Source organism: Mobula hypostoma, chromosome 4 (genome assembly GCF_963921235.1).
Source record: "Mobula hypostoma chromosome 4, sMobHyp1.1, whole genome shotgun sequence".
NCBI lineage: Eukaryota > Metazoa > Chordata > Chondrichthyes > Myliobatiformes > Myliobatidae > Mobula > Mobula hypostoma.
In genome coordinates, this window is record NC_086100.1 from 103,439,928 (window position 1) to 103,463,208 (window position 23,281).

The window sequence follows — 23,281 nt, forward strand, 5'->3', positions numbered from 1 at the left end:
TAATGAGTTATCTTACTGACAGGTTTCATTTAATCTGCAATTGTCTTAAAGAATAAAAGCCAGTTTGCCCTTATAAACATTTTTGCACCTAATTTCCTCCATGTTCCTCACTTCCCTCATTGCAACAAATCTCTTGATTTTAGAAATGTTTCTTTGTGTATACTCTGGAAATCCATAGAAATTTCTTCTAACCTAAACTCTAAATGTGAATTTTGTGAAGATGCCACTGATAAGACACAGCAATACTTTGCAGGCATCAAGCAAAACTAATAACAATTCTACCAATTATAATATTTGGTGAACAGGACTCTCGAGAATACAGGTATAGCCATGGTGGCCATTGCTGGGGCGGACACTGGATCAGACAGAAGCAGTGGGGCTTGGGTCAGAGAGTGGATAATGAACCGATGTTTGGCTGATTTAAGTGACGAGCCAGATTAAAACAATTAAGGCGTCGAGGCCAAGGGCGGAGGACGGACTGGTGTTCAGCTCACTACTTTGTGAGGCTTTACTTACCTCAGCACTGAACTGGCTTTGCAGCTATGGCCTAGGGCACTGAACTGGCTACATGGCTGAGGACCTGCTTTCGGGGTCTCAGCAGTTCATGCCCCGTGAATTGTTGGCTTGCCTTTTTTTTGTTGTTTGTACAGTTTGATCTTTTTCACACATTGAATGAGTGGTGTGGGGTTTTTTCATGAATTCTATTGCATCTCTTTGTTTTGTGGCTGCCTGCAAGATGAATCTCAAGATTGTGTATGGTATTCATTCTTTGATGGAGGCATCCGTTAGTCTTGCGAGACCATGGATCTGCACCTGGAAAGTCTTCACTCTCCAGGGCGCAGGCCTGGGCAAGGTTGTATGGAAGAGCGGCAGTTGCCCATGCTGCAAGTCTCCCCTCTCCATGACACCGATGTTGTCCAAGGGAAGGGCATTAGGACCCATACAGCGAGGACTTCCGGTAGAGCTCATGGAGTGAAGTCGTGTTCTTGACTCGCTCCATTACCTCTGAGTTTTTCTTCTTATGATCAGCTATATTGTAATTAACCATTAAGGCACCGACTTTTACAATATTTTGAAATAAATTGGGCTCTTTGATAATCGGATGCTTTTAAGGTCTGCTATGTCTAAGAATGGAAAAAACGGGAAGGACGACAAAACCTCCGGTTAGACCAAAAGGTACCGATTTTCCTCCGACTGAACCACCGGTGACTTTGAAAGCTATATCGGATCTAATTCAAAGGGAAATTTCAACCTCTATTATGGAGCTGATTCGTGCGGAAATTTCAATTAATTTCCAGAAAATTGCCGATTCAATCGATAAGATTCAAACATCTATTACGGAACATCAGTCGGTTATACCTGATCTTCAAAAATCCACGCAACAAAATGAACTCAAGATGGAGAAAATCGAAGAAGCAATTAAGGTAATGAAGAAGAAACTTGACTTTTTGACTTTTAAAAACTCTGACTTAGAATCCAGAATGCGATGGCAGAATCTTCGAATGATTGGGGTGCGTGAAGCTGTCGAATCTGATAACCCTATGAAGTATTTTTCTCAACTTTTAAAAGATGCATTTCCTACTGTATTTCCTGACCAACCACCGTTATTGGATCGTGTTCACAGAGTTCCATCATACTCGTCTAAGTCAGATAAACCTCGACATGTCATCTTACGTTTTCATTACTTTCAAGACAAGGAGAAACTGTTTCGTTTCGTTCGATCTAAAGGTTACATTGATTTTTTGGATCTTAAGTTCCGATTTGTGGAGGATTTCAGTAAACCAATTCGGGATCAACGGATTCGTTACAGATCTGTGATGTCGGAACTCTACAAGATGGATTTAAAACCAGTGCTGCTTTACCCAGCACGTCTAAGGATTCGTATGTTGGATGGAGCCCTTCGTTTTTTTGAATCTCCATTGGATGCCCAGAGTTATCTGGATCAATTTTTACCTTCAACATCTTAATCATAATTTTTAACTATCTCCATTTGATCGGAGGTTGTGAATCTGTTGGCCTTAATTTTTTTTTGCCTTATATGGGCAGAAAAGTTTATTTTTGATTAATTAATATGGTTGCTAAACTTTCTTTCTATCTGCGTCATTCCTTTCTTTTTCCCAGGGGATTCTGGGTGGTTATTCCCTCAGCGTCATTCTACGTATTTTCTTTGAGGCCTTAAATTTTGTAGTTTTTAAATCTTTTTTTTTTGGAGGTTTTCATAACTAGTTTATGTTAATTTATTTTTTTTTTGTTTATTCATAGGGTCTGGGGTTTGTTGCGGTTTTTTTTATATTTTCTGGCTTTTTCTCTGTTATATTAAGTGTTTGTTTTAATTGACTTTTTTTATTCTTTTACTGTTTTATAACTAGCTGATCTTTTTTATATTTACACTTTTTTTAGGGAGCGTCTATCGGAAGTCATGGGGGTAGTTTTAGTGCTTGCTTCTTTCTGGCTGGTCTGTGTTAGATTTAGCCTTGGAGTCATGGGGTGGGGGGTGGTGGGAGGGGCTTCACGTTTTAGTTTTTTTCTTCTTGGGCTATGTATACTATTGAAGTATTGGTTGCGTTCTCCTTCCCGGTATCTCTTATTTGTTCTGTTCCCTTTCCGGGTTCGTGGGTCGAGCCTATTGTCAATCCTCCTTGTTGCAGGTTGACTTTAGGGTTTATGGAGTCTATTATTAATTTTGTCTCCCTGAATACTAATGGTCTTAACCATCCTATTAAAAGGAAAAAAGTTTTTAAAGTGTTCCGGAGACTTAAAGCACAAATTTTATTTTTACAAGAGACCCATGTGCGGAGGGAGGACAGACTACGTTTTTTAAAATTCTGGAAGGAACAAAAGTTCAATTCGAACTCTAACGCTAAGATTCGAGGCGTCTCTATTTTTATAGACTCCTCAGTTACTTTTATACAACAAGATATTATTTCCGATCCGAATGGTAGATTTCTACTGGTTAGTGGTCTACTATTTAATAAAAAGGTAGTTTTGGTTAATGTTTATGCTCCCAATATGGACTGTCCAGAATTTTATAAATCATTATTTAATCAGTTCCTGAATTTGAATGAGTTTTCATTGATCTGGGACGGAGATCTTAATACCTGTTTATCTCCAGCTTTGGACTGTTCGGCTCCTCTACGGACCTTACCTAATAAATCTGCAACTTTGTTTAATTCATTCCTCTCTGATTCTGGGTCGACAGACATTTGGCGTTTTCTGCATCCTCAAGAAAAAGATTTTTCTTTTTTTTCACATGTTCACCATTCCTATTCAAGAATTGATTATTTCTTTATTGACTCTCGTCTTATTTCTTCAGTGATTAAATGTGATTATGACTCTATAACCATTTCGGATCATGCTCCACTTAAGCTTTCTATTAAAATTCAGGCCAATACACAAAATAATAGACAATGGCGTTTTAATTCGCTGTAGCTTCAGGACTCGGACTTTGTTAACTTTATGAATGAACAGATTGATTTTTTTTTACAATCAACTATACAGAGGATATTTCTGTGAACATTCTTTGGGATACTTTTAAAGCTTATATTCGTGGTCAGATTATCTCGTATTCTGCTGCTTTGAGGAAGAAGCTGAAGCAGGAGGAGTTGGTAATTGTGGACAAGATTAAGGAAATTGATAAGAAATATGTTATAGCTCCTTCTGAGGAGTTATATAAACAAAGAACTGAACTTCAAATGGAACACAGTTTATTACTTTCGTCCTCGATTGTAAACCAATTAAAGAAAACAAGAAGTGAATTTTATGTACACAGTGACAAAATTGGCAAACTGTTGGCTAACCAATTGAAGTCTAATTATGCTAAATCTCAAATTAATCAGATTTATAATCAAAATGACTGACTGATACTTGATCATGCGGGGATTAATCAAACTTTCTTTGATTTTTATTCTTCCTTATATCAATCAGAGTCTCCTCGAGACTCTAAATATATGAATGATTTTTTAGATAACCTAGACTTCCCTGAAATTTCACAGGATATGTCTTCTATGCTAGATACTCCCATTACCACTGATGAGATTAAGAATGTTATTTCCTCTATGAACCTGGGGAAAGCTCCTGGCCCTGATGGGTTTACCGTAGAATTTTATAAATGTTTTGCACCTTCATTAATCCCTTGGTTCTGTAGGGTTTTCGAGGCTTCATTAAAACTTGGTAAACTTCCCGAATCTTTCAATAGAGCGTCAATCTCTCTAATATTAAAGAAGGATAAAGATCCTGCTCAATATGCATCTTATAGACCAATATCTTTATTAAATGTTGACTCTAAAATTTTTTCTAAGTTATTAGCAAACAGATTAGAAAAAGTACTTCCTTTTATTATTTCGGAAGACCAAACGGGTTTTATTAAAGGTCGTTACTCTTTTTATAACATTCGCACACTGTTAAATATTGTTTATACCCCCTCACAAAATGTTCCTGAGTGTGTTATCTCTTTAGATGCTGAGAAAGCTTTTGATAGAGTAGAATGGCCTTACTTATTTAAGGTGCTTGAAATGTTTAATTTTAGCTCGAAATTTATATCCTGGATCAAACTGTTATATCATTCTCCTGTGGCCTCGGTCCGTACTAACTCTCTAAGTTCACCTTTTTTCCCCTCTTTTTCGAGGTACTCGACAAGGTTGTCCTCTTAGACCCTTATTATTTGATATTGCATTAGAACCTCTTGCAATTGCCATTCGAGAATCTCCAAATATTACTGGGATAACTCGGGGCTTAAAGTCCCATAAAATATCACTCTATGCTAATGACTTACTTTTATATATTTCTAATCCCCAAAAATCCATCCCTGCTGTTTTAGAGTTATTAGCACAATTTAGTCTCTTTTCAGGTTATAAATTAAATCTTAGTAAGAGTGAACTTTTCCCAATTAATAAACAACTTCCCTTATATCATAACTTTCCGTTTAAATTGATTAATAATTATTTTTCATATCTTGGGATTAAAATTACTTGTAAACACAAAGATTTATTTAAGATTAACTTTTTACCCTTAATTGACCATATTATTTAACTTTCATCCAAATGGTTTCCTTTATATTTAACTTTGATTGGTCGTATTAATGCAGTTAAGATGTTTTTTCTGCCAAAATTTCTATATATATTTCAGGCATTACTGATTTTTGTTCCAAAATCTTTTTTTGATAAAGTTGACTCAAAAATTTCTTCATTTATTTGGCAAAATAAAAACCCGAGACTGGGTAAAATACATTTACAGAAAGCTAAGAGAGATGGAGGTTTAGCACTACCTAACTTTAGATTCTATTATTGGGCAATCAATATTCGACATATGAAATTTTGGTTACTTGATCAGGATATACTATCCATTCCTAAATGGGTAGCATTGGAATTACAATCTATTCAGGGCTATACACTTGGCTCTATTTTAGGTTCCTCTCTTCCTTTTGATTTGAAACGCCTTAAACAGGTATCTAACCCGATATTAAATATACCTTACGTATTTGGTTCCAATTCAGAAAATTTTTTGATCTTAACCAATTTGGGCTAGCGATTCCTATTTTAGATAACATACTTTTTCCTCCCTCTTTTACGGATCGTGCTTTTCAAACTTGGAAGACTAAGGGTATTTCACGGTTTTTGGATTTATTTTTAGATGGTTCCCTTATGTCTTTTGAACAATTATCTAATAAATATAATTTATCAAGAAAACATTTTTTTAGGTATCTACAAGTTAGAAATTTCCTAAGTACTATACTTCCTTCTTTTCCAATGCTTCCTCCTACATACATTTTAGATACTATAATTAACCTTAATCCATGTTAGAAAGGTGCATCGGCTATGATTTATAATATTATTATGAAACTTAGGAAAGCTCCATTTGATAAGATTAGGGTAGATTGGGAACAGGAATTGGGGTCTATCATTTCCGTGGATGACTGGGGGCAGATTTTACAATTAGTCAATACTTCCTCTATCTGTGCTAAACATTCCCTAATTCAATTTAAAGTTGTTCATAGAGCACATATGTCCAAAGATAAATTAGCTCGCTTTTATTCTCATATTAATCCTTTTTGTGATAGATGTCCGGGGCAGATAGCCTCTTTAACTCATATGCTTTGGTCTTGGCCTACTCTGGAAACTTTTTGGAGAGACATTTTTAATATTATCTCAAAGGTATTGAATATAGATATCTCTCCTCACCCTATTACTGCTATCTTTGGACTACCTAAAATTTCCAGTAATCTTTCTCCTTCAGCCCGTAGAATGATTGCATTTCTTACGTTAATGGTGAAAAGATGTATCTTACAACATTGGAAAGAGCTTAACGCTCCAACCACCTTTTTTTGGTTTTCTCAGACGATATTATGCTTGAATTTGGAGAAAATTAGAAGCAATTTTTATGATTCCTCACTTAAATTTGAACAGACCTGGAGATCTTTTATTCAATATTTTCATTTAATGTAATTTTTTTTCTTCTCTTTTTTGCTCCATATTTATATACCCTTCTTGTTTTTTTTTTACTGTTTTTAATGGAGGTCGGGTTTAAGGACGTGATTTTAAGTTCTTTAACTCTATTTGGTTCCAAGTTAGCCCATTGCTTTGCTTTGCTTTGCTTTTAGTTTAGTTGCACGGTGGGTTTTTTTTCCTTTTCTCTATTGAGATATATATATATATATAAAAATTAGTATACTATTATGTTACCTTAGTATGTTATGTTTAAATTACATTGTTTGTATCACTTTTTTTCTGTATTAATATCTCCTGTAATTTTATTATATTCTAACAGTGTATTAGTGCCTATATGGCTTACCCTTTTGTATACTTATTCAATAAAAAGATTTAAAAAGAAAAGAAAGGACCCATACAGCTTGGCACCAGTGTCGCCGCAGAGCACTGTGTGATTAAGTGCCTTGCTCAAGGACACAACACGCTGCCTGGGCTGGGGCTCGAACTCACGACCTTCAGATCGCTAGTCAAATGCCTTAACCACTTGGCCACGTACCCACACGCATTCTTTGATAATAAATGTACTTCGAACATTTCGAGATTCGAAATCCTTCTGTTAGGAGGAGGAAGATCCTGCAGCATTTTCAGAATTGTGTATGCTTTCATTCACGTCACCTGTCATTCTTCTGAAACTCCAGGTCCATTCCATTCAATGGTAGCCATAAAACGGCTTCCCTATATCAGAAATCTATCTTGAATCATTGTTGGGATGCTTCTAGGACAAAGATAATCCCTTCGTAATGAAAAGGACTGAAATTGTTGGTGTGTAAACGTGGTTGTAACGTGAGTTCCTTACTTTGGCACCATCTCTTTCCAATTTGCATGTTGCACCTGCATGTTTTCTGTTGCCCAGATCCTTTTTCTTTGTCAGTAACTTCTTTTATTCTCCCTAAAACAAAAAATGGACAACTTCACCTTATTCTCCATCGGCCTTATTGTTGACCAATCATGTAAGGAAGTGTTCCAAAGTACTGAGCTGCCAGTCATAGTCATAGTCATACTTTATTAATCCCGGGGGAAATTGGTTTTCGTTACAGTTGCTTCATAAATAATAAATAGTAATAGAACCATAAATAGTAATATGTAAATTATGCCAGTAAATTATGAAATAAGTCCAGGACCAGCCTATCATCTCAGGGTGTCTGACCCTCCAAGGGAGGAGTTGTAAAGTTTGATGGCCACAGGCAGGAATGACTTCCTATGACGCTCAGTACTGCATCTCGGTGGAATGAGGCTCTGGCTGAATGTACTCCTGTGTCCAACCAGTACATTTTGTAGTGGATGGGAGACATTGTCCAAGATGGCATGCAACTTGGACAGCATCCTCTTTTCAGACACCACCGTGAGAGAGTCCAGTTCCATCCCCACAACATCACCGGCCTTACGAATGAGTTTGTTGATTCTGTTGGTGTCTGCCACCCTCAGCCTGCTGCCCCAGCACACAACAGCAAACATGATAGCACTGGCCACCACAGACTCATAGAACATCCTCAGCATCGTCCAGCAGATGTTAAAGGACCTCAGTCTCCTCAGGAAATAGAGACAGCTCTGACCCTTCTTGTAGACAGCCTCAGTGTTCTTTGACCAGTCCAGTTTATTGTCAATTCGTATCCCCAGGTACTTGTAATCCTCCACCATGTCCACACTGACCCCCTGGATGGAAACAGGGGTCACCGGTACCTTAGCTCTCCTCAGGTCTACCGCCAGCTCCTTAGTCTTTTTCACATTAAGCTGCAGATAATTCTGCTCACACCATGTGACAAAGTTTCCTACCATAGCCCTGTACTCAGCCTCATCTCCCTTGCTGATGCATCCAACTATGACAGAGTCATCCGAAAACTTCTGAAGATGACAAAACTCTGTGCAGTAGTTGAAGTCCGAGGTGTAAATGATGAAGAGAAAGGGAGACAAGGCAGTCCCCTGTGGAGCCCCAGTGCTGCTGATCACTCTGTTCGACACACAGTGTTGCAAGCACACGTACTGTGGTCTGCCAGTCAGGTAATCAAGAATCCATGATACCAGGAAAGCATCCACCTGCTTCGCTGTCAGCTTGTCCCCCAGCAGAGCAGAGCGGATGGTGTTGGACGCACTGGAGAAGTCAAAAAACATGACCCTCACAGTGCTCGCTGGCTTGTCCAGGTGGGCGTAGACACGGTTCAACAGGAAGACGATGGCATCCTCAACTCCTAGTCGGGGCGGGTAGGCGAACTGGAGGGGATCTAAGTGTGGCCTGACCATAGGCCGGAGCAGCTCTAGAACAAGTCTCTCCAGGGTCTTCATGATGTGGGAGGTCCATGCCACCAGTCTGTAGTCATTGAGGCCGCTGGGGTGCGGCATCTTCGGCACAGGGACGAGGCAGGACATCTTCCACAGTACAGGAACCCTCTGGAGCCTCAGGCTCAGGTTGAATACATGGCGGAGTACTCCACGTAGCTGAGGGGCAAAGGCCTGCCCATCTTTCAACAGTGTTTCAGTAATATCACAATCCCTTGTGCCGATCCATTCCCCGAGTTCATCTCCCTTTCCTGCCAGGCTTCTTGCATTAAAACAAATGCAATTTTACCTGTTGGTCATGTCCTGCCCTGCCTACTGAACTTGTTCACTCTAAACTCCATATTTCCTTCAACGTCCTTGTCCGTCACATTTAACTTTGGGTTCCACCCCACCCCCACCACTACCACCATCACCAGACTAGTTTAAACGCTCCTGAGTAGTTTTAGCAAATCTTCCTGCCAGGATATTTGCTCCCTCTCCAGTTCAGGTGCAACCCATCTACCCGAATGGGTACATGTTACCTCTGACTTAGAAGAGATCCCAGTGATCCAAGAACCTGAATCCCTCCTTTCTGTACCAGCTTTACAGCCATGCAGTCAAATGTCTTGTCCTTCTATTCCTACCGTCTAGAGGGGAAAGTGAATGATCCAGTTTTCACAACTTTTTTACCTTCTGCCTTGCTGGCTGTATTTACTCTGTTTGATTTCATTGCTGTGCTCTGCCTATGTTGTCAATGTGCACAATGATGTCTGGCTGCTCCCCCTCCTCTTTGAGAATATTTTGCAACTGCTCAGGCATTTTTAATCCTGGCAGCTGGGAGGCTTGTTCTCGGCTACAGAATCTCCTGTTAGCCCCTCCATCAAGATTCCCATACCCGGAGCTCTCTTAGACTGTATCTTCTTTTGCTGTTCATCCGAGCCAGATGTACAGATTTAAGACTGTAAGACATAGGAGCAGAATTAGGAAATCTGACCCATCGAGTGTGCTCTGCCATTCAATCATGGCTGATCCTTTTGTCCCCCTCCTCAACCCCAGTTCCTGGTCTTCACTCTGTAACTTTGATACCATGTCCACTCAAGAACCTATCAGTCTCTGCCTTAATTACACCCAATAACCTGACCTGCACAGCTGCATCTGGCAACAAATTCATCACCCTCTGGCTAAAATAATTTCTCCTCATCTCTGTTTTGAAAGGGCGCCCCCCCCCTCCCCCCTATCCTGAGGCTGTGTTCTCTTGTCCTAGACTCTCCCACCATGGGAAACATCCTTTCCACATCTACTCTGTCTAGACCTTTCAATATTCAAAAGGTTTCAATGAGATCCCCCTCATCCTTCTGAATTCCAGCGAGTACAGACCCAGAGCCATCAAACATTCCTCGTATAGTAACCCTTTCATTCCTGGAATCATCCTTGTGAACATCCTCTGGACCCCCTCCAATGCCAGCACATCTTTTCTAAGATGAGGGGCCCAAAACTGTTCACAATACTCAAGGTGAGGCCTCACCTGTGCCTTATAAAGCCTCAGCATCACGTCCTTGCTCTTGTATTCTAGACCTCTTGAAATGAATGCTAACATGGCATTTGCCTTCCTCAGCACTGACTCTACCTGCAAGTTAACTTTTAGGGTGTTCTGCACAAGGACTCCCAAGTCTCCTTGCATCGCAGACTTCTGGATTTTCTCCCTGTTTAGAAAATAGTCTGCACATTTATTTCTACTACCAAAGTGCATGACCATGCATTTTCCAACATTGTATTTCATTTGCCACTTTCTTGCCCATTCTCCTAATCTGTCTAAGTCCTTCTGCATCCTATCTGTTTCCTCATCACTACCTCCCCCTCTACCAATCTTTGTATCATCTGCAAACTTGGCAACAAAGCCATCTATTTCATCATTTAAATCATTGAAATACAACATAAAAAGAAGCAATCCCAACACCGATCCCTGCGGAACACCACTTGTCACTGGCAGCCAACCAGAAAAGGATCTTTTTATTCCCACTCACTGCCTCCTACCATTCAACCAATGCTCTAACCATGTCAGTAACTTTCCTGTAATACCATGGGCTCTTAACTTAGTAAGCATCCTCATGTGTGACACCTTGTCAAAGGCCTTCTGATAGTCCAAATATACAACACCACTGCATCCCCTTTATCCGTCCTACTTGTAATCTCCGCAAAGAATTCCAACAGGTTCGTCAGGCAGGATTTTCCCTGAAGGAAACCATGCTGACTTTGTACTATCTTGTCCTGTGTCACTAAGTACGCTATCTACACCAGGTGCTGCATCACATCATAATTAAATTAAGACTTCCTGATTCCTAGAATCAAACCATTTCTTAATAAAGGCTATTTATCCTCCTACACACACGCCTCACTGATGTATTGGCTTTAAGCAAATGATAAAGCAAACGAGCACATCCAAATCTGTTTAAGCATCAACAGTGCGCAAACTTCTACCAAATGAGTACACTCCACATTGCTGTTACGCTGACTAAAATAGATGACCTACCACATTTTTTCTGTATTACATTCCATCTAACATTTTATTGACCACTCTCCCACTTGTTCTGACTTCTTGAGTTCTCTACATGCTCCTGTGTATTCACAACACCACTTGGTTTAGTATCTTCAGCAGACTTGGAAATATAACGTTTCAACCCTTGGCCAAATTATCGTATAGATTATGAAAAACCGGGGCTTGAGATCCTTGGAGCATAGGAGAATGAGGGGAGATTTGATAGAGGTTTACAAAATTATGAGGGGTATGGACAGAGTAAATGTGAATAGACTCTTTCCACTTAGATTAGGAGCGATAAATACGAGAGGACATGACTTTAGGGTGAAAGGGGAAAGGCTTAGGGGAAATATTAGGGGGAACTTCTTCACTCAGAGAGTGGTGGGAGTGTGGAACGAGCTGCCATCTGATGTGGTAAATGCGGGCTCACTCTTAAGTTTTAAGAATAAATTGGATAGATACATGGATGGGAGAGATCTGGAGGGTTATGGACTGGGTGCAGGTCAATGGGACTAGCGGAATAAGGTTTCGGCACAGACCAGAAAGGCTGAATGGCCTGTTTTCTGTGCTGTAGTGTTCTATAGTTCTATGCCTGTTTTACCCTATAATTCACAGCTGCTTACCTGAAATTGGTTACCCGTCTAGTGACCAAATTTCAATTCATATCAGTATATTCAAAGCACATTTATCATCAAAGAATGTATAAATTAAACACCTTGAAATTAGTACACTTATAGGCAGCCATAAAGCAAGGAACTCGAATAACCCAATTAAAAAAAAAGACCACAAACATTAAGCATTCCGAACCAGACCAAGTCTCAGATCCGCTGCTGAAGCAGTCCCAGGCTGTGCCTCAGTCCTCACACCAGCGGGGATATTGTCTAAAATTCTCTGTGTTCTGCATGGGATCAGACTGAAAGCCTGTTGTAAACACAGTGTATTAATACTTCTGTCGTATCTATTTTATTAGTTATAGTATTAAACAAATTGGTCCTTTTTCGACTGAGCAAAGACAATATAGATCTGTCTCTCATCATGAGTAATATGTATTACTTCCTGCATGATACTTGTTGTTACTTCTGTCATTATAATTTCCAGGATATTCCTTAACACCAGTGTTAGGATCTCAGTGTATTCTTTCCCCTTTTACCCTAAAGCGTGGGCTCATATTTGCCACCCGGCAAACTACAGAAACAGTTTCAGAACTTGGAAAGGTGATAACCAGAGGATTGACAATCGTTCACCATGGTTCAAATATACAGGGTGTTCATTATTAGGTGTTTGGGATTTATCAGCCTTCAAGCTCATCTACTTCTCTAATATTTCCAGTATTTTTTTTAACTAGTGTCTGTTTATTTCAGCTCCTAATCTATATTCTGTAATATATCTGTGGAAGTCGAATCCAGATAAACTCACTTGGAGACCGTATAAGTATAAACACTTCATTCAAAGCCTCTGGGGCACTTCGGTTAGCCGCTCAAACAGGAACAGTCTGTGACTGTTCCTGCTCGGTCCACCAACTAACTGGCTGTTCCTCTTACAGAATAGATATAGTTGCTCAGATACCCCCACACAGGACAGGCCAGAGCCGGTCTTATCTATGTGCATGACAGTACAGAGAGACAAGGACCTTGAAGCACTGACTGCCCAACTACAAGAAGAAATATTGCTCAGCATTGAATAGCAAGAATAGCACATCTGTTGAACGTCAGCGGTTTCTTGCAGAAAAACAGGCTGCTATGTTTAACCGACTGTTAACCCTTTACATATTTTATCATTCCCTCCTTTTGATCATTTCACCATCAACAGAGCAGTAATTTTTATGGAGAAAGCGACTGAGTACAGCATTGAGTTGTCAGGGGGTAGAGACAGCGTACGACAGTAATTATAACAATGATAAGTACAACTATTAGGCCATAATGCAATATTATGCCCCACATGTTACTGAACAGGCCTTCAAACGACCACAATCTAGACCTCTCGGTAAACCCGTGTAAATCCTGCCCCACTTTCTTGATGTTGTCAGTCTCCTTGGCAATGTGCTCGAAGAGGGACGTAATGTTAGTAGCCCATCAGGGATATAGGTGCAGCATTCCGTGTCAGTGATAGCACAGGTTTCCCCCTTTCTCAGCTAGGATAAAATCTAAGCCATACGATTCTGTAGGACTGTTTGTCGAATGGCTAACATTTCCGTGGTCACCTCAGCCACCTGAGTCTGGGTGCCTAACAGAGCGCTGGCAGTTTCATTTGCCAATTCCTCCAGGGCAGCTGCCAGCTTAATGATTTCTCGGGAGTTCCGAGCCATGCCATAAGATGGGAAGGCAATCATCCAGAGCCTCTCTGATTCCGTGATTCCCTGTCTCTGCCTGTGCCAGTGGGGGTGATCCCGCAGCTCGGGCACTGCCCTCAGGTTGGGGAGTAGGTAAGCTAGATAACAGCACCCACTCCATTTGTTCTGGGGCGGCTGTGGGTCCCACCTGTTGGCCGCTTCCCCGGGTAGCCACAAGTAGGCTTTATCCCCACAAACCCAATAGGTGCCATTTAAGGGCCGAGGGAGAGCCAGCCATTAACATTGTAATTATAGATGCTGCAAGTGCTGTTCCCCAGGAACAGTTTCCCCTGGCGGCTGCAGTGACAAGTTGTATTTGTCACCCGGGTGTGGGGCACACGTAAGTGTGGCCAAGAGGCTTCGGGGAGGAGGTCATATTCAAGAGACCTGAGGTACCACCCTTCAAAACACTGATATTTGCAGTCGCACAGGGTCCCCTTGCAATTCTGGACTTCACTACCCCGGGTGTTATAGAACATAGAAAATAGAATAGTACAGCACAGTACAGGCCCTTCGGCCCACATTGTTGTGCTGACCCTCAAACCCTGCCTCCCATATAACCCCCCACCTTAAATTCCTCCATATACCTGTCTCGTAGTCTCTTAAATTTCACTAGTGTATCTGCCTCCACCACTGACTCAGGCAGTGCATTCCACGCACCAACCACTCTCTGAGTAAAAAAACTTCCTCTAATATCCCCCTTGAACTTCCCACCTCTTACCTTAAAGCCATGTCCTCTTGTATTGAGCAGCGGTGCCCTGGGGAAGAGGCGCTGGCTATCCACTCTATCTATTCCTCTTAATATCTTGTATACCTCTGTCATGTCTCCTCTCATCCTCTTTCTCTCCAAAGAGTAAAGCCCTAGCTCCCTTAATCTCTGATCATAATGCATACTCTGTAAACCAGGCAGCATCCTGGTAAATCTCCGCTGTACCCTTTCCAATGCTTCCACATCCTTCCTATAGTGAGGTGACCAGAACTGGACACAGTACTCCAAGTGTGGCCTAACCAGAGTTTTATAGAGCTGTATCATGACCTCGCGACTCTTAAACTCTATCCCTCGACTTATGAAAGCTAACAGCCCGTAAGCTTTCTTAACTACCCTATCCACCTGTGAGGCAACTTTCAGGGATCTGTGGACATGTACCCCGAGATCCCTCTGCTCCTCCACACTACCAAGTATCCTGCCATTTACTTTGTACTCTGCCTTGGAGTTTGTCCTTCCAAAGTGTACCACCTCACACTTCTCCGGGTTGAACTCCATCTGCCACTTCTCAGCCCACTTCTGCATCCTATCAATGTCTCTCTGCAATCTTCAACAATCCTCTACACTATCTACAACACCACCAACTTTTGTGTCGTCTGCAAACTTGCCAACCCACCCTTCTACCCCCACATCCAGGTCATTAATAAAAATCACAAAAAGTAGAGGTCCCAGAACCGATCCTTGAGGGACACCACTAGTCACAATTCTCTAATCCGAATGTACTCCCTCCACCATGGCCCTCTGCTTTCTGCAGGCAAGCCAATTAAGTTATTAGAGCATCCCCAAGCAGATTCCTCGCTAGAATTGAGGGGGATCACTGACAACTGTACCATAGTCTTTTCATGCAAGGCTACTTGCGCATATATCCAACATTCCCCTGCTTCTTAAAGTTTAGCATAGTTTTAGCAAAGGGACAAGAAAGTATTATGGGCAAAATCGGACGGTAGGGGATGTTTTGGCCACGGCACTTGGGGAATTACTCCGTGTGTGTGCCTTGGGGAAAAGATGGTTCTAGCCTGCGGGGAGCTGCCACGTCTTTGGTGGCCACTGCTCCCACCCTTATGTATGACTCTAGTTGACTGGAAGCCCCTAAAAAGAAGGCAAAAGACAACGGCCCAGTATTTGGTAAAGTCCGTAATAGGCTACTTAGTCTGTAATTTTTTACCGTCAGTACAATGTATCCACCACAGTTGTCCTTTCAACTTGACTGCTGTGGGCGCAGTGAGCAGTACTTGGAATGGTCCTTTCCACCATTGTTCTAGTTTGCCGTGGCTCCAGTTCTTAATTAGTACCTGGTCCCCAGGTTCGATGCTGGGGTAGTCACCTTCTCTTTTTGTTTCGTCTTTGTCCTTGTATGCCTGATGCACCTGTGAATGTAAGGCTCGGAGAATCTTAGTTAGGTAGCCCATTTATATCAAATGTGGGAGGCCATGCAGAAACCCATGGGGGCTTCCGGAAGATGATTTCAGCTGGTGACAATCCCGTTTGTTTTTCGGGGGGTAGCCCTCATATGGAATAATGCTAAGGGCAATACCTCTAACTAATTAAGCCCTGCTTCCTCCATAAGTTTTTGCCAATTTGGTTTTTAATGTACTATTTGCCCTCTCCACTATACCTGCAGCCTGGGGATGGTGAGAGCAATGGAACTGTTTGATGGGTAAAGGCATTGCAGATTTCCTCATTTATCTTGGCTACAAAGTGGGGACCGTTATCTGAGCTCAGTATTTCTGGTAGCCCATACTGGGGATCACTTCTCGCAACAGTATTTTAGCTGCAGTCAGGGCTGGATTAATCGTGGCAGGGATTGCCTCAATCCATTTACTAAACACATCTATGATCACTAAGCAATATTTGTAACAATGCACTCTAGGTAGTTCAATGAAATCAATTTGCAAACATGAAAAGGGGCCTCCAAGTAGGGGAGTGGCACCCGACACACAGGGTGTCCCCTTTCCCACGTTGTTCTTACGACATATTAAACATGCTTTTGCCCTCTTTGCAGCCAATTGCTGCAATTTCGGATGCCATCATGTTTGCAGCAAACTGTTTACCCTTCCCTCCTTTCTGAGGTGAGTACAAGTATGAATATAAATCAAGTAGGATTGGTAGAAATTGGGTAGGGACGCAGACCTGTCCCGCAGGGGTGAACCAGAGACCCGTCATGGGACTCTCCTTACAGCCCATCTGTGACCATAGTCTGCGTTCCTCCTCAGGGGCGTCCCCCTGGAATGTACGTATGGCCTGCATGTCTGGCATACCCGTGCTGTCTGAGAGGGCAAGGGGTTTCGGTGGGGCCCCGGTGGGACTATAATTTCGAGTGTCTCGGCTGTGGCTTTGGCATGGCGTTACCCCGTTGGACATATTCATGCTTAACTGCAACTCCCTTTGACGCGGGTCTGGACACTGTGCTGGGATCCCAGTAGTGAACTCTGGCCCGTCACATCCGATTACGGTCATTATCTGGTCAGTCCATATTGTTGGTCTTAATCATCGTGGTTAACTTAAAAGGGAGACACTGGAGCAGCAGTGCATTAAATTGAGGGGAAGTATCCCCATTATTGAAGATCTGGTCCCCTGCGTAAGACCCGTAGCATGACACAAAAGTGCTCCCACCAATCCGTTCCGGACTCCCTGGGTTTTGGTTTACATTCTAGTACTTTGGTGATATTAACAGTCTGTTGCAGTGCCTTTTCCAAGCCCTGGATTATCCGGTTGGTATGTTCTTCCTCGTTTAATACCCCTTCCCTCAACTCTTGGTATATCGGTATCCCAGTTCTGCCTTCCATTTCCGTCCTTCGTCTGCAGATGATATCCTGCAACAAGGTCCGAAAAGATCCTGGGGGGTAGCGTTATACATCTGAATTGTGCTCTGCACATAATGTGTGAAAAGCGCCGGTTTCTCCTTTCTCTCAGGGCCTGATTCTTTATCATCATCATCTGTGTGGCTTCCATGGGGCATAGACAGGGATAACTGCTGGTTGATTTGCTTACCCACCCTGCGATAAAGCATCAATTGGGTAGGTTACTGTCTCTGAAGTTTGGGCGGGGGACTTTTCTTGGGCACTGAGCTTATCCGTTCTTCAGTATCACCTCGCGGGATGGTTGGATATAGGGGCTGTGTCCTCCCCTTCTCTCTTTGTTTCACCCTTTCTCCCATGGTGTCAGAGAATCCTGGAGAATTTTCAGGTCCCATGGCTAGTACAGTGGTGGGGGTCTTGTTACTAGCCAATCCTCATCAAACAGGATCGGTAAGCCAGACATATTCCCAGGATCCTGTATTTCATTCCCTATTTGTCCCTACGTTTGTTGCTTTTGGCCTTCGGCTTTATCCTTTTCTGCCTTAACCTCCCTCTGGTGTTTCTCCTCCTCTCTTTTTCGTCTGCCTTCTACCCATTCGCATTCCGCTTTAAGGGTCTCCCAGGTTTTAGGCTCTCCATCTAACCTACATACTTCTATCCCTCTGTCAAATGCATTATTTCACCAACTTGCCAATAGCAACTCATTCCATTTCTTATCTGCCTCTTCTTTCCATTCCTTGATCAAGGTTTTGCATTTATTACGAATGATCTTTTTCTAAACCATTTTTACAGCTTGGTCACAACTTGTCACATCCCAAGTCCTTCCTTATGGCCACACTTTGTCCCCCAATTTCTTACGTAACATACCACTTAAAACACATAAATCTCTCTTTATCATGAACCAACTCATACTTTTTGCCTGGTGAAGTTCCTCTACTGTTTTTAATCACACGGTAGGTCTTGTCCCATGTTTTTGTCTTTTTACCAGGCATGATGTCTGCTGCTCAATTCTCCTGGTTTCTTTACCAGACCTTGATTCTTACCTGACTTTAATTTTTACCCGATACCTGCGCATGGTATCTACTGTTCATTTACCCAACATCTGTGAGCTGTCCAATTTTCAAATAATTGTCCTACCTTATACGAGTCTCTCGGCAGATTCGATCTGGGTCCCGTCAAGGTCCTGTGTTGAGATCCAGGCGAGAGGCAAAGTCTCACACTGGTATCATCGGGAGCGACAAAGACAATTCGTCTTTGCGGGCTCGATCGGTCCCTGTAGATAGGATGTTCGGTCTGTCGTTTATTCAACACGCTTCTGTGTCACAGCCCCTACGTTGGTACCCTGCTCGCTGCACCAAATGTGGAAGTTGAATCCGGATAAACTCACTCGGAGACCGTATAAGTATAAACCCTTTATTCAAAGCCTCCGGGGCACTTCAGTTAGTCGCTCAAACAGGAACAGTCTGTGACAGGTAAAGACAGTCACAGGTAATTGTTTAATTCTTGTGCCATTTCTTTATTCGCCAATAAAAACTCTCATTACAAAGATCTGTCATTGGGCCTAATACTTGCCCTTGCTAGTCTTTTCAAGGTTCAAAGTAAATTTATTATCACCATGTACAATCCTGAGTTTCATTTTCTTGTGGGCATACTCAACTAATTTATAGAATAATAACCATAACAGAATCAATGAAAGTTCACTCAGCTCAGGCGTTTGACCAGAGTACAGTAGACAACAAGCTGTGTAAATAGAAAGAATAATAATAGTAAATAAATATGCAATAAATATTGAGAACATGCGATGATGTGTCCTTGTAAGTGAAGTTTTTGCTAGTGGGGGCATTTCAATAATGGGGCAAATGAAGTTGAGTGAAGTTATCAGCTTTGGTTCAAGAGCCTGATGGTTGAGGGATGATAACTGTTCCTGAACCTGATGGTGTGGGTCCTGAGGCTCCTGTACCTTCTTCCTGAAGGCAGCAGTGAGAAGAGACCATGACCTGGGTGGTGAGGATCCCCGATGATGGGTACTGCTTTCCTGTGACAGCATTTCATGTTGATGTGTTCAATGGCTGGGAGGGCTTTAGCTGTGATGTACTGGGCCAAATCCATTACTTTTGTAGGATTTTCTGTACAGGGGTATTGGTATTTCCACACCAGTCAGTCAATATACTCTCCACCACACATATGCAGAAGTTTGTCAACATTTTAGATGTCATGTTGAATATCCGTAAACTCCTAAGGCAGTAGAGGTGCTGCCGTGCGTTTTCATAATTATACTTGCATGCTGGGCCCATGATAATAACACTGAGGAATTTAAAGTTGCTAGCCCTCTCCACCTTTGATTCTCTGACGAGGACTGGCTTGTGGGCCTCTGCTTTCTTCTGAGGCCTACACTCAGCTGCTTGGTCTTGCTGACATGAAGTAAGAGGTGGTGGGTGTGGCAGCACTCAATCTCCCTGTTACCTGCTGATTCATCTCCACCTTTGATTCGGCCTACGACAGTGATGTCGACAGCAAACTTGAATATGGCATTGGAGCTGTGCTCAGGCACACAGTCGTAAGTGTAAACTGAGTAGAGCAGGGGGCTGAGCACACAGCCTTGTGCTGCATCTGTGCTGATGGAAATTGTGGAGGTGTTGTCAATCAGAACTAGCTGGGATCTGCAAGAGAGGAAATCCTGGATCCAGTTGCACAAAGTGATATTGAGGCCAAGGTCTTAGAGTTATTGATTAGTTTTGAGGGGATGATGTTATTGAATGCTGAACTATGGTTGATAAAAAAAAATCCTGCTCCATTTAGCAAACTTCTAAAAGCTCTGCAGTCTATTAAATATTTACCAGTATTCTCTCATATTCTGTCTTGACTTTCTTTATCAACTCTTGACCCTCCTTTGCTGAGTTCTAAACTGCTCACTATTCTGTTTCCAACAAATTTATTTAGTTAATTCTGTTTATTTAATACTTACCTTTAATTTGTCTGCTCAGCCACAGATGAATCACTTTTATTTTTCAGAGTTTGTGTCCGAAAGGAATATTTTTCCTGCTATTTTAACTGCTAATCATTGTTCATCCATTATCACATGCTTCAGTGTGTTCTCCCAGTTAATCATAGCAACTCTGCTGAACGTAAAACCCCGGCTTTGCACTGAACTACATCAATTTCAAACCCACTGTAAACTTCCAAAAGACCCCTTGACAACAAGATTACCAATCAATCCTTTTTCATTGCACAAAACAAGATCCTTAATAACCTTTTTCCTACTTGGGCATGTGGCCAAGTGGTTAAGGCATTGGACTAGCGACCTGAAGGTCGTGAGTTCGAGCCCCAGCCGAGGCAGCGTGTTGTGCAAGGCACTTAATCACACATTGCTCTGCAACGACACCGATGCCAAGCTGTATGGGTCCTAATGCCCTTCCCTTGGACATTGGAGTCATGGAGTGGGGGCTGCTGGTCTTCCATACAACCTTGCCCAGGCCTGCGCCCTGGAGAGTGAAGACTTCCAGATCCATGGTTTCGCAAGACTAATGAAGTTGGTTCCTCAATGTGTCATGATATAAAAACTACCTTATTACATAAAATTGATGACTCTCTGTGTAGGCCTCCTACTGTTCCTGTATTTGCCCTTTCACATGCATAACTTGAGGAAGACTTGAAGCTTCCTTGATAACTTGTTATTCTTTCAGATTTAAATAATTACAGTGATAGCAGTCCAGCTGCTGGAAATAGGAAACAAAAACAGAAAATGCCAGAATTGCTTATCAAATTTTAAAAGTATCTGAGAAGAGAGAAGTGAATTTTAGTTAATATATTTAGTTAATATATTCTGCACCACTCTTGTGTAGTGTTATTTTAATATGTTTCTTTTTAAAATTTTCAGTGGTTATGACATCCCTATAAATCCTTTGCATCTGATCCCCTTTTATGCTGGAGCCCGTTTTCACGATTTTCACCACATGAACTTTGTTGGAAACTATGCTTCAACTTTCACTTACTGGGACAAAGTTTTTGGCACTGATTCGCAGTTCAACGCTTACAACACAAAGGTGGCAAACAAAGGAGAGCCTGAAGATAAGAAAAGACAATGACATCTGCCAATGTGTAACTCATTGTTCAGCAATTTCTTTTCAAATTCCCATTTTTGTTCAGAAGTATTTATAACCATTGTTGGAAAATGAAAAATTTTGCAAGTGAAACTCTGAGGAATGTAATGCCTTAGACATCCACCAAGGTTTCATTAAGCCCACTTTGACCATGCAAGGCATTAGATAAGTAGTGCTGGAACCTTTGCTGCACTATATTTCCAATTTGTATCCCTTGTGTATCTCCAGAAGTCTTTGGAGAAGGGGACATATAAATTCCACTTCCTGAGGTCCAAAGGGTTGAATTCTTTGTACTTTAATCGCTGCTATTGTTTTGCAACAAGTTTATTAAAAAAGCACATTAGTAAGTTTAAAATGCTACTCTGACCAGTTATTTGAGCTAATGAATTGTGCATAGCATTTTTGTGCATTGATTACTCCTCATCTCAATGGCATCATGCACCTTGCTGTATCCAAAACTGTACTTCAATTTTAAATCAGCAGTTGTATTATCTTGGACCATAACTAATGATCACTCTTAGATGTGAATGCAGTGGAAAAGAATGTGTCTTAAACTGATCACATTTGCTCATCCTATTTTTATTGGGATTGTTGTCTTCTTTGTTAGATGTATAATTTATCCATATTATCTTTTATTTTAATGATAAAACCAGAATACATTGATGTCCTGAGGTTATATCACTGGGATTTGCAACTGACGTGTCCTTTCCTCATTTTGAGTCCAGTAGTTTAATTGGGATTGGGGTGGATACATGAATTGTTACAAAAACTTGTCACATTCAGCTTTTATTATCTAAAAATTTGAATTTTGTTGATTGAATCTTGCAGATTTTCTTTATAAATATTTATAAAAATTGATTTATTATTTGAAGCTCTAGATTGTTTAGTATTATATTTTGTGGTCCTTAGATTAATTTTTGAACTGGGATACTTTGAAAAGTCTGTCTGTATTTGATTTGTATTTAATTTTCAATAAAGTCTTTTATCCATGCAACCTTGACAGGTTTAAAGCAATGGTAAACCAGAATGAATAACCAAAGGAATTCCTTATCACTTTGTGTACAGGGCATGTATGGACTTGCTAATCACTGGTACTTCCTAAATTGCAATATTCTATTGCTATGCATTAGGTTGGTAATAAACATGTGATTTAATTTTGAAACACAAACTCAGGCAGCTGGGATCAAGTGAATCCCTGGAGGTGTGTGGAAGATGCAGGACTACACTTAAGAAGGAAATCGGGAGGGCAAAAAAAGGGCACAAGATAGCTGTGGCAGAGACAATAAAGATATACAAAGGTTTTATAAGTATATTCAGGGAAAAAGAATAGGGCTCCTCAAAGACTGAAGTGGGCTTTCAAATGTGGAGCCACAGGAGACTGGTGAGCAGAGCCGCATGCTAGGCTGTTCTGGAAAGTTAGATCAATTGGGATCCAAGCTTTTCCAATTAAACGGAGCCAGAAGTGGCTGAATGATAAGTAACCAAGGGCGACGGTGAAAGGCTGCTGGAGACCCATGACAAAAGGTGTATGCCAGGGATTGGGGCTGGGCTGATTGTTGTATAAATCATTGGAGTGAGCATGTACAAGGCACAGTTAGACAGTCTGCAGTTCATATTAACATGGTATCATAGACAATATAGAATGTGAGAGCCCGATCAGCTGGGAAAGTGGATGAAGAAATAGCAATAGATTACTAGAGATAAGTGCAAGGTGCTGCAATTTTCGGAAGTCAAACCAGACAGGACTTTCACAGTGAACAGTAGGGCTGTAATGGAACAGAGGACTGCAAGTACATACTATAGTTCCCTGAAAGCAGTGTTACAGGTGGGCAAGCTGTTGAAGAAGCCGGCTTTTTTTTTGACAAAACTAAAAATTTATTTGCATCACATATACACAAGTTACAGACGATCAATATTTACAAGACGGTAAGTATACTCATTATAATATGGTTACTATCGTATATAAAACAGTCAATACCCCAGGGGGCCACCACTCCCGGAAATCTCCCAGTGTACC

At 41.5% G+C, this 23,281-nt stretch overlaps 1 protein-coding gene across 1 annotated transcript in view; it reads left to right on the forward strand.

Moving 5' to 3' along the window:
• Positions 1-22,285, forward strand: part of LOC134345536 (methylsterol monooxygenase 1-like) — a 34,598-nt gene extending 12,313 nt beyond the window's left edge. The window contains exon 5 of the mRNA XM_063046334.1: positions 21,042-22,285. Within this exon, the coding sequence (XP_062902404.1) occupies positions 21,042-21,249 (208 nt within the window). The 3' untranslated portion in view covers positions 21,250-22,285. The remainder of the gene's footprint in view (positions 1-21,041) is intronic.
• Positions 22,286-23,281: the final 996 nt, after the last annotated feature.